This window comes from Oryzias latipes, chromosome 1 (assembly GCF_053564925.1).
Source record: "Oryzias latipes strain Hd-rR chromosome 1, Olatipes_Hd-rR_3.1".
In the NCBI taxonomy this organism is placed as follows: domain Eukaryota; kingdom Metazoa; phylum Chordata; class Actinopteri; order Beloniformes; family Adrianichthyidae; genus Oryzias; species Oryzias latipes.
This window is the reverse complement of record NC_136237.1, coordinates 2,715,091-2,727,500: the sequence shown is the minus strand read 5'-3', so window position 1 is coordinate 2,727,500 and position 12,410 is coordinate 2,715,091. Positions and strand designations below refer to the sequence as shown.

At 49.6% G+C, this 12,410-nt stretch overlaps 1 protein-coding gene across 11 annotated transcripts in view; it reads right to left on the bottom strand.

Annotated features, from left to right (window-relative positions):
- The window catches only part of rgs12b (regulator of G protein signaling 12b), a 77,405-nt gene extending 65,571 nt beyond the window's left edge, over positions 1-11,834 (bottom strand). For 9 of the 11 annotated variants that reach the window (XM_078953037.1, XM_078952830.1, XM_078952908.1 and 6 more), the window contains exons 1-4: positions 11,694-11,834; positions 8,586-9,807; positions 6,454-6,687; positions 4,415-5,383 (exon numbers count right to left, since the gene is read on the bottom strand). In XM_078953037.1, coding sequence (XP_078809163.1) covers positions 4,415-5,383; positions 6,454-6,687; positions 8,586-9,605 — 2,223 coding nt within the window. In that variant the 5' untranslated portion in view covers positions 9,606-9,807; positions 11,694-11,834. Of the gene's footprint in view, positions 1-4,414; positions 5,384-6,453; positions 6,688-8,585; positions 9,808-10,294; positions 10,510-11,693 lie in introns of those variants that run through there. The other 2 variants (XM_078952872.1, XM_078953217.1) reach the window with 2 other exon arrangements.
- Between the last annotated feature and the right edge of the window lie 576 nt (positions 11,835-12,410).

The window sequence follows — 12,410 nt, the reverse complement described above, 5'->3', positions numbered from 1 at the left end:
CCCAATTATTGCCGCATCCCTCATCAAGAGGGGTCAGCTCCGGTGTGTCCCCCCCGTGGCAGACACACTCTGGCGATGCAGCGCTAGACGTGTTTTTGCCTCGACTTTGATGTCCGACCATTTCTTTTTTATTTAACCACGGTCCGAGGTTGTGAGGCTACAGCATTTACGGCGTCTGCCACCGTTTGCCGCTCACGTGCCTTTTTGGCATTAGTAATGCCCACACTGTGCCCTCCAAACAACATTTTCTCCTCTTTTCCACCTCGCCAACGATAACTTCTACTTCACATTGAGTGAAGTTACGTTTTAATATCAGTTTTGTACATTATTTCGTTCTGTTAAATATATTATTTATGAGGATGAATTGCACAACATGCCAATATTGCAGAACATATTTCACTTTTCTTTTTGCAAATATGTGTTCATTTGAATTTCTGTTGTAATTTTCATTTGATTTTTTTATTTGTTTCACTGCTGATCGATCCAACGGGTGTTGGTGTAGCTGTTAATTGTCAGACTTGCTTTGTGAAGTCTTCATGTTATTTCTGAGAGGCAGGATTGTCATTTTCACTTTCACGTGTTTCTTCCATCTGCCGACGGCGTCGCCGTTTCTCATTCCACCCGTTTTTGTGCGTACGCCTGGGTCAGAGCTTGAAGGACCGCACATTTTCCCGTCAAGTTTGCTTTTTATAAATCTCAACTATTGCGTAGAGAGTGGCGTACGCCTTCTTTTGTGCGTACGCAACCTTTATTAATGAGGCCCCTGGATGGATCAGGAATGAATCCATCAGAGGAACAGATGGATGCAGATGAAGATGGCCATCCCATAATCATTTCAAAACTTAGGATATCACCAACACACGTGTTTTGGCTTCATTGTTGAATTTTGTAAATATTTTTGAAGCCCCATAAGAGATTTTGGCCCCATTGATTTTGTTGATGGTTTCTCCCGCTGTCATGTCATCATTTTTTTTTGTTTTTTTGGGGGGTGGGGGGGGTCGTTTACTACAACAGAAATGTGTTATCGGTTTTCACTGGGTGCCTGTAAGTTTTGGTGAGTTTTTGAGTTTGTGGCAGGGAAGAAGGAAGAATTGCAAAAACAATCCGGTCCTTCAGTCCAGGACGACTGCGGGACCGAACCACAAATGTCTTATTTTATGAAAATGTTTAACTACTGGGTTCATACCTTAGTGCTCTAAATGCCAAAGTGTTTTGTTTTTTCATTTGTTACTTGTGTTGAAAAATATCATGACAATAGATACAGAAAATATCAGGATACAGGAATTCTGTTATGGTGGACAAATACTGTGTTCTTAAAGGAAAGACTTATTTATTCTCATAGAAAAGATAAAAAAGGTCCCTTTTATGATGAATTTAAAATATTTTTGTAATGTGTGACGTATTCTTTTATCCTCTTGCTTCAGAGTTTAGGACAATAAACTGTGTTGTTGTCAACACACGTCCTGATCGGTGTGGGTTTGCCACCTGTCCAAATGTCTGCATTTCACCAGGCGTTGCCTGGAAACCGAGTCACGCCGTCCTCCTGCAGGCGTCCCTTTTCCGTCAGCATCCACAGGAGCGCAAACACTCGCCCCCTTCAGAACATCAGACTAAGAAGCCAAAATGAGGTTTTTATGGGCGGAGTGTGGGGGCGAGGGGGGGTGGTGGAGAGCACGTTTTGGGTGTAACTACATCAGAGATCCTTTCCGAGACAAACGCGAAGGAGAACATTTTTGTGGAAAGCTCTTATCACACAAACACATTATGATGTCACAAGCATCCTTCCTGTTTACAGCAGGGCGCCACGGCTCCAGAACCGCTGTGAGCGCTCAGACCAGCGTGCCTGTCCACGGCCGTGTGGATTTAAGGAAACAGGATTTCTGCTTTAGGAGACTGTGATTCCATCCACAGGAGGAAAACGCCTCGACTTCCTGAGATGCAGCTTTAGCTGTGACTCTGCTTTGAATAACCTCCTCCTCCAGATAATGCTGCTCCTGCTTCCCGTGCCTCCCAGGGGAAGAGGAACAGCGCCCCCATGTGGCAGCAAGAACACAACAAGCTCCGAGTCTGCTCGGACGAATCAAGAGGTGCAAAAAAAAAATTCTACCTAAAGATGATTGACAGCTCGATTTAAATTGATTGCAAGAACCCGCAAAAAGCTGAACAAACATCCAGCAGCTCATCAGCTGAGCTGCCACATCAAGTTGACCGACAGTAGCAGAGAATACTTCAGTAAAAAGGGTTGATAAAGGTCCTCAGACTTCCCAGAAGGAAGTTTTTGGATGCAAAGCTGCAAATAAAAGTATGTGAAAGTATGTGTGTGTGGGGGGGGGGGTTATAACATTGTCACAGTCCTCAATAAATATGTTAAAGTGATCACAGATTTGGAAAAAACTGAATGTAATGCTAAGTAATCATATAAAAAGATAAATAAAACCTGAGGCAAGAGAACAAACGATAAAAACCAAGCGTTTGTTGCAGGAACTAACCACTGCTGCCCTCGGCGCCCCCTTTTGACTCCGCCCTCACAGGCGGATCGGCTGCCACACGCCCCTCCCCTTCTGCGACTGCCAACAATAAAACCAAAGGGTTTTATCTCCATAGCAACCATTTTCTTCTTTGGTCGTGTGGGGATGACAAACAGGACGAGTTCATTCTTATCAGCAAAGCAAACTTTTTGTGGTGTTTTTGTTAACCACGCCCACATTTCCAGGATGTTCACACTGTATGTCGTGTGGTTTTAGACTTTAAGGGCCTGTGGGCGGGTCCAAATTCAAGGGCTGCGTCCTTCAATGGCCGCGGCTTTTCCGGACGACGTTGGCCGGGTCCTTCGTGGAGCCGGCAGGTCGGATGCTAACGGCTGTGAATATGGGCGCGTCTAGCCTTTAGATCATTCCGAACGTTCCAAAGGCGAATGTCCCGTCGCCTAGCAACCGTGAGTCCAGAACAGAGAGGAGTAGTGAATCAGGCATGGAGCTCAACATTTTCCTGGCTTATTTGATCCAACTTTTAATCTTGGGGGGTGTAATTATAAAAAAAATGTGTAATAATTTCCAACACTATGTCAGAAAATCTCCAGGTTTGGCTGCAATGCATCGTGGGATATGGTCAGCATAGAAGCAGAGCATTCTTTGAAATGGGGAATAAGATGGCCGTATTCGTTGGCCGCATTCGAAGGAGTCACTGAATTTGGACAGCACTTGTCGCGGCGCCGTCGGCAACAGTCTTCTGAACTTTTGCAAAGATGGATTTTCAAATTGTGCATATAAAAAATAAGAGTTTATCTTATCACCGCTAGCTCCACGGAGAAAGTGGTTGTTAGTGTGTTAGCCTGGGGGCGGAGCTGGCAGGGGACTTTTCCTGGAAGGGGCGGTTCCTCACTTTCATACGTGTGAATGTGAGACCCCAGTCATTTTTGTGGATTGGGAGGGGCTGGTGCTCAGAAGAATACTCAGAAATGAATGGATGGCTTAAAAAAACACTGGGCTTGTTTTTGTGAGGAATGAACATTAGAAAAACACATGAAAACTCAAGAAGGGGATTTTGCATGATTCAGACCCTTTAAACTGGGGGCTTTTCTGTGAAATGTTGTTAAGATCGCTCGAGCAAAATCCTAATTTTCCCGCCAAACCTCGAACACCTGAGCTGCTGTGATGCACTGGCGCCCCCTGGTGACGTCACGTGACGTCACTTTATCACAAAATGGCTGCTAAGCTGTAGATCACCCTGGCCATCCCATAATAAAGTCAAAACTGCCTTTGGATACCCCTGACTTGTGTTTTGTTTTATTTAATGGATTCTCACTTTTTTTTGCCCTTTAAGAGGCGCAAAGGTGCAGAAAGACAGGAGAACTGCAAAAACCATCAGGACGGCTGCAGGGCAGAACCGTGTTTTAGGGGGAATCGAACCAAGGACCTCACCTGGTACACAAGGGGTTAAAGACAGAGGTGGCCCTGTCTGAGGACACCCCTCTTCCCCTGCGGGGCGCCGGGACACTTCCATTCAGAAGAGGACTTTACGTCAGGAAAAGCAAACCTGCAGGTGGAAACATGAAGTCTTCTCTTCTCTGACGGCTCGTTCAGGTGAGAACAGGTGGCTCTCAGGTGAGAGTGGACGTCCGTCTGCTGCATAATACATGATCTGACACCAGAGGACGAGTCATGCTGATCGCTCTGCTCACAGACGAGGGTTTTCCATGGAAGGAGTTTGGAGCGCAGAGCGATGACCACAGGATTTATGGCGCCAATAACCGGCTCGCCGTACAGCAGGAATGTGTGTGTGTGTGTGTGGGGGGGGTCTGCTGGGACTTCTCAGGTCCCTGTCAGTTTTAGCACAGCCCTCTCACAGCACACACACCGATCCCCGAGCGGCTGAACGACAAAAGCTGAAATGAAGGTAGAGAGGCGCGCCGTACCTTTTTGTCCCCCTCCTTGGAGCTCCGTTTCTTCTCCCTGTCGCCCCGCCGACCTCGGCTCCGCTCACGGTCTCCGCCTCCGAAGAGCTTCTTGGCCCACTCATCTTTCTGCGCCACCGGCCGCTGGTGGTGGGGGTGAGGTGGATGAGGAGGGTGTTGGCCCCCCGGGGGCTGCAGGTGGTCTCCGGGGGCCAGGGGGGCCCGGTAGCGGTCGGCTGGGATCTTGCTCATGGGCGGGGGCAGGGTGCTGCAGTTGGCTGAGGACCATCCGTCGGTGGACTCTGCGTAGGACTCCTGGTCGCTGCTCGGGCCTGGCAGGTGGCCGTGCTGCTGGCGCCAGTCTCTCAGCACGTGGACCGGCAGCCAACGCTGAGGATCCTGGCCGGAGGCTCCTCCCCCACCCCTCCTGTCTCCGCCCCCAGCCGCTCCTCCCAGCTTCCCAGAGTAGTGGTGTGGGTGGATGCCTCGCAATTGCCTGCCAGGGACGTCAGGGTGAGCTAGGGGGAGAGGGTGGGGGAGGTCGGCCAGGTGGGGGTCATGAAGGTAGTGACCGTTTCTCAGGAGGGGAGGGGGAGGGGGAGGCGGAAGAGAGGCCGCAGCCCCCAAGGCGGGGCCCCAAACGTGCTGGGACGAAGGTGGACTGTTCCAGTGGCGCATGCCGGGGACGTGGCTGTGGCTGTGGGGGCCTCCGAGGTCAACCAAAAGCACCCGGTTGCTCTTCTCCTCCGGCTGAAAGTTCCCGATGCCGCTGTCGCTGTTACTGCTGGTGCTGTGGTTCTGCTGGGCGTCGTTGTCCGCGTCCTGGAAGGCGCGGGCTCGGACCCCCTCGATGCTGTCGCCCATGTCCCGGTACAGGACAGAGATGAACTGGAGGAGGGGCTGGGAGCTGGGGGGGAATTCAAGGCACCCCCCAGTGTCTGGGTCGGGGGTGCACTCGAAGCCGAACCTCCGGGCCACTCCCACGTGGACCTGCAGGTACGAGAGGGAGGAGCATCCCATGATCAAAAGGTCATAGTCTGTATGTGAGACCTGGACCGAGTGGGCGACATCACTTCCTGCTCCGACCAAACAAAGTCAATTCAGCTGCCGTTTTTCTTATGATACGTACGTTGGAACCAAACAACGCGGACGGGTCTGAGTCATTGTTTCTATGGCGACCACTCTCTCCAGTCAAGAGTAAGCTTGTTGGAAGTCCACACTCTCACCTCTTGAAAGCGGGTACACGAAACTGTCAATCAAACGTTTGGAACGTTGGATATGAGGGACCAGCAGGTGCCACCTACTTTTATTGAGGTATCACCTCATTGGTCAGTTTAGAACTAGAACAAGTTGCAGTAAAGAAAAATAAGATGTGTAAAAAAGACGAGGATTATCAAGAAGATGCTAAAAACATTAGCAGAGCAATAGAATGAAAGTCTATTTTGGATCTTTGAAGAACATGGCTACTTCCTGTTTAAAACACCAGGGGGGGGGGGGCACTCAGTCCAGTTCTCATTTACAGGCAATGATAGCTCATCGCTCAGCTCTGCAGAGACCTGAAATGGACGGTCAACAGTCTGTGTTGGACATCTGGAACATGTGGATTCTGAGGATCAAGTTCAGAAAATCAGCTTTTCTTCCCTCAGTGGAGGTCTGATCACCACGCCATGGAAAAGTCACTAGACTGTCTGTTTTTTTGTTTGTTTACGGCATTATCATTCATGCTGAAAGCCAAAGACTTTAAAGACCTCTAATCATGACACTCCCGCACCCATGCTGTCCTGAGCGAAGTGTGACTTCTTCACTGAACAGGATCGGCACTCGTCGACCCTGACGTCTCCAGCTTCCCTCTCAATCCTCTTCACAGATGTGGGGTTCTGTGCCCCCCCCCAGACGTCCAGAGATCCTGCACCTCCCCTTTTTAACAGAACTACACTCACTGACCACCTGTGCCTTTGCAACCCTCCCAATAAAGTCCCCAGGAACTCAAATCTTCACTACACAGATCAACTGCAAACTACTGATAAAGTGATGCCGCTTTCTGTTGCCGCTCTTTTTACCTGATGGAGGCAGAGTTCAGGGTCCACAATGAACACGTGACACGAGGTCCTGAGCCCGCCCTCTTCGTCTCCTCCGTGGCTGTAGTGGCCACTGTCGTCCGTGGCTTGCATGGTGACCAGCCCGAAAAATCGCCGGTCGTCCGGACAGCAGGCGCTGAACGCCAGCTTTTCCGCAGGGTAGGTGGCCAGCACCTGACCCCTGTCACTGCACAGGCACACACTGTCATGCATGACCTGGTAGATGCAATGAACACACGTTAGCACCCGTAACCACGGCAACCTGCCACAACCAACAGCCGGGACTGAACACTGATGATTCCCATGAAGATTTAGCCTTTTAGTTCCTATTCTCTGGCTCAGGAGATGATTTCACTCTATAGTCTGTATTGATATACAGTCCCTACAATCTCACGTGCATTTTTGTGATAATTGTGGCAGAAAAAGCTGGAAGCTGCAGCTGTTTTTTCTAAAGGTTGTAAGAAAAGTTAAGTTAGTTTTCAGTAATAATTTTTGATTAAATTATTTGAAATTTTACCCAGGTAGTTGTTTTTCCCTTCAGTTTATCAACATGCAATTTTATGGAACCTCAGCTGTCACTTTAACACAATGCATCATGGGAGATGTAGTGCAATAACTGAAGCCGATGCCAGACAGACTTCCATCTCAGCGCTTGATTGTTTGTTCACTTGTTCCACGGTCTGACACCGGATTCTGAGGAAAGTTACACCGCTAAAGACGAGCTTTAGCTGGTATTTTTGTTGGAACTGAGAGACTTTATTAGCAGAATCTGAACAAGGAAGTGAAGACTTTAACCACTTCTGATTGGTCAGACTGATGGCGTATGATTAAGCCTCCAAGAATGATTGGTGGAGACAGTTAAAGGGGCGGGACTTTTCCAAAAAACAGAGTTGAAGCTGCGGCTAAATCACTAAAGTACCGCCATTCTGATCAAAGTGTCTGTAATGGAATCAAATAAACAGAAAGAAAAAAGTATTTTACAATCTTTCATATTCCTAACTACTCAGTGTTTTATCAGGGCCTGTTTCGATGAACACAGAGCTGATATCCTGGAGATGGGAAATGTTTTTAGATCAGTGAATTGGTCATCTCCCACGGCACACTGGTTGAAAAAAACTCTGCTAGATGTTAGATGTAAAGCATCACCAATGAGATCCTCAACTAACTCCTGATTTCTCTGTTCTCATGATCACAGAAACCCCACCAGGTCAGGTCTGGTTTGGAGCCGCAGACCTACAGGAGGATTGATGGTGATGCTGCACCAACGGTTGTCATGGTAACCTCCTGCTTCTTTGTAGTCCAGTCTGGTCTGGTGCAGGTCTACAATCTTCTCCCTTAAATCCACTGAAAGCTCTCTAGTCTGATGGACTGATTCTGTGGACAGGTGTCTTTTCTACAGGTGATCAGTTCAAACAGGGGACAGACGGTTGATAAGGAGAGTCTAACGGGTCTGTGTGAACCAAACTCTGAATGGTTACCAGGGGATCAAATACACATTTTCCTCAGTCAAACACAAATAAATGTATTTAAATTCTTTAAAGTGGATTTCTTGATTTTCTAGCTTACTGTCCAAAAAACCGACCATCAGGAGGACAGACTGTGGTTTTTTTTTTAGTGGGCAAATCAACTAAATCAGCTTCAAATACTTATTTGATGACTCCACTGTGTGCTTAAATGAGCGGATGAGGATTCCACGTGAAGGCGTTTTAACATCTCACAACTAATTTGGCCAAAAACTAAACTTTTTTGGGGATAAAAAATGGAATTTGATTTGTTAAAAATCTTTGCTTGTTTGTTAAAAACAGCAAAGAGGCTGGTTTTAACAAAGAAGATGCGAGCAATGGAATGGAATTAATATTTAAAAAGTATTTTTTTTAAACTGCCAACTTTATAATGAAGGGTTTTGCTTGACTTTTATCAGACACGGTTGTGTTCTTTCCACATACCCAACATGTTTCGACGGACGTCTTCGCCAGAGTCGTCATCTGATGACGACTCATCTGATGACGACTCTGACAAAGACGGAAGACGTCCGTCGAGACAGTCAGTTAACGATACAAACACGATGAACTTTATGGAATTAAAGGCTTTGGTTTGTAAAGCATCAGGCCCACCTTCATGAGGACCAGAGAGTGGATCTTCTGCTCGGCCCGGAGGCGCCTCATGCTTCCTCTGATGGCCTGCAAACTGTCACTCTCTAAGTTTGCTCCTGTGGAGGCGAGCTCGATCGAGCCCAGATAGCCGGCGATCATTCCCACGTTGACGATGTCTTCGCAAGGTTCTAGACCAAAGGCACCTCCTTCCACGTCCACGTCTCCCTCGTCGTGGTTCTGAAGGTGGAGGTGGCGAACGTCGGACTCCAGGAACACGGAGTCGTCATTCAGGACATGGGCCATCTCCTCCTTGGAGAGAAGGTTGGGGTTGCTCTGGCAACGAGAGTGGAACGGAGGAAACTCCGGCTCGGACAGGCGACGTGGGTTGGACTTGCAGCCGACTCCAGGCCTGTCCTTGTCCGAGCTGCTGGAGGAGTGGCTGGAGTTCTCAAAGATCATGTTAAAGATTCCTCCAGACTGCAGCTCCGCCACCACCTTCTCGGCTCTGTTGATGCCCAGCTGCTTTGAATCCATCGGGGCTTTGCCCCGCGCGGCGCGGGCCCCGCCGCCTGACCTGCTGTGGCTGCTATACTCATAGAACGCGTCCAGCTCATCGTCACTCGAGCAGGAGTCCAGGTAGGACGCTGCCGCCGTGTTGCTGCTTTGGTGGCGTCCTCCAGAGGTACGCCGGTGGTGTCGCCAGTTGCAGTCTCCCTCTGAGATGACAAGCTTCAGGACGCCAGAGCAACGTCCAATCAGCTTCACAACGTCCTCGTGGGACGCCTTGGAGACATTTATGTCGTTGACGGCGAGGATATAGTCTCCTGAATGCAACCCCACGTAGTCTGCGGGGCTGCCTTTAAGGATGCAGCTGAGGACACACGGACTCTGACCTGTCAGGGTGAAGCCGTAGCCTGTCCTCCCCCTCGCAACCTCCACCGTGTGAATACGACCATGCTGTGTGGACGAGGAGGACGGCAGGTTGAGTCCAGCTCCGCCACAGGGGCGCCTCTTGGATGACCCCTCCACCTGCCAAGACATGGTACCAGGAATCCCCCTTTTGTCCTGGGGGGAGCTCTAGTTTGTCTTTACTGACAGAGACGCTCTGAGCCTTTCATCTGTCAGGCAGCTTCGAAAAACAGAGCGGCGGCTCCAAATGCAGCAGATGGGTGTAAAGCAGGCCTCAGATCTGACACCGTCCAGTCAGCAGCCCCATCCTGTCACAGTCCTCCAGACAGGTAACCTGCAGACAAGAGGAGCAGCCATGATGAGATACCTGCATGCTGATGCTGATGATCTGCAGATGTCTGTGACAAACAAAAAAACGCAAGAACAAAAACAATTGAAAGCCAGTTAAAACTTCTATTTGCTGGAACCAGATGTGATGATATTTTAGACATGTTGCCTACGAAGATAACCAACGTTTAAACCTGATTCATAGCAACAAGACCCTTCAGGTTGGTCGTAGGCAGTCAGGTCATCAGCAGACTTGCATCAAGACCCAGAACTACTGTCAGAGTTTGTGACAGACCCAGGAGTGATAGACCCCAACCATGGTTGGGGTCTATCACTCTCTAACCTCAGACGCGATTTAGCAAACGCCACACAGCTGCAGGCCGTTTACCAGATGGGAGGGGTACTGGGTCTCCAGACTAACCCTTCACAACCGACTCCACCGCTTTGACTTGAATGACAGACGAGCGCTGCAGGTGAACGTTTGCAGTACAGACCATGTGACCTGGTCGATGCAGCCACGGTCTGCCGTCCCGATCACGGATGAGGGTCGGGTCACCGTGCAGAAAAGATGGTCACCAGTGTTGCTGGAGAAGGCGAGGTGAGTGATATGCCGAGGTCAACATGGTCTCCAGGGTTCACTTTGGTGGGGGAGGAGCAACAGTCTGGACCAGCATCACCAGGTTCTTGTTCTTGTCACTGCAGGTTCTGACCTCAGAGACGTCATAGAACCATCATCATCCCCCAATTCCACCAGAACACCCCCAACTTCCTGTTCATGGATGATGATGCTCCACCACATGGTGCCAGAATAATCACAGCTGGACTTCAGGAAGTGGGAGTGGCTTTTATGGTACAGCCAGCAATGACCCCTGACCTTACCCCCATACAGCGTGTCTAGGACCAGCTGAAGCAGAGACTGGATGATCAGACCCCCAAGTGACCAGCAGAACTGTATGTAGAACTTGTGGAAGAGTGGAAAACCTCAGAACCTCATGAGGTTCTAGTGAGGAGCAGAAGACGCCGCTGTCCAGCTGTCACTGCAGAAAATACGCAGTTGTCCGGGTCACCGTCCTTAACTCGTGTAGATGAAAAGTGGTACGGTCCAGTTTTGATCAGACTTTTCCATTAAGGCAGAGACCATCTTCATGTTTTCAGAAGGGCCTTTGAGTAGGAGATCTTCATTGGAACGCGCTCTGAAGACCTTCCAGTGTGACGTCACGGCACGCGCAGGTAGAGGGCGGGACCTGGAGATGCACCTGTGAGCGCGCGTGCCGTGGAACAGCATTGAGCTTTAAACGTGTTGGTGTTAGTAACGTGAGGCTCTCGGTTCATTCCTGATCACGTCTGACGCAGATTAGTGACTCAGCAACGTTTTTTCCTGCTTTTTCTATGGGCAACAAGAACGACGCACGCGCGTGGAAACACCTGTAGAAGTTTGTTTTTAAGTGTTGTTGGAGTTTTGAAAAGTTTTTCTCCAGACGCGCACCCACCCGTGCTGGGAAATTGCTCCCGCCCTCAGAGCTCCACATCTTTGGAATGTCGGTCCGTTGCCGTGGCAACGGCGCCGTACACAGACCTGTGCGGCCTCTCATTGGCTGCAGCAGCTGTCAATCATAAAGTTAACGGTTGTGCCGATCACTGTTTGACAAGTTCGCTTGAGGAATCACGAATAAAAAGTGGCGACGGCGGTCCTCAGGTGGGTCACAACGGAAGTCGCGCGGTAGCTCGACGCGCGCGTTTCAGCGGGAGGCACGTGCGCGCGAACATGCCCGACTGACGGCAACAAAGAGACGGACTCAGCGGGAACAGCTGGCCGGGAGCTGGGATGGTCAGTCTGGGGGAAACGCCGCCAAAGGCGTGTGCGGTCAGTCACGCGCGGGTTCCGGGACTCACCGGGCAGCGTGCGGAGGGGCTGCGGGGGCCCGGCCATGCCTCTGTCGCTACGGGCGCTCAGGTCAACCTGGGGCCGATGGGTAAACAAAAGAAAGAGCGCACCATCTGGCCAAGTGGCCTGGAGGAGGAAGAGGAGGAGGAGGAGGAGGAAGACTGGGGAGGAGGGGTGTTTAGAGTGGGCAGCACGGGGGAGGGGGGGGCATCTGGGTCAAGTCTATATTTTTTATAAGAATAAAGTTTGTAAAAGTATTTTTTTTAATCGAAATTTTGCGAGAGCAAAGTGGTACAACTAAGAAAAAATATCGAAGATCTACAAGCAGAGAGTAAAATTAAAATAACTTAATAAAATTACGTTTAAAAAAAGTCCTAAATTATGAAAATATAGCAAATTGAATAGGAAAACAGTAAAAATATTGAAAATAAAATCTAAAGAATAGAGAACATGATATCATCGTTCGTGCGGTGCAGAAACGTTCCAAGAATGAAAAATATGTTTCTCGAAATACCAAGATAAGCCGGAGGTCTCAGCTTACCTACCAACCTCTATATCTACTGCTGGGGAGCAAACGGGAGTAACATGGGGCAGTAGCCAGGGCAACATGGGGCAGTAGCCAGGGCAACATGGCGCAGTAGCCAGGGTAACATGGGGCAGTAGCCAGGGCAACATGGGGCAGTAGCCAGGGCAACATGGGGCAGTAGCCAGGGTAACATGGGGCA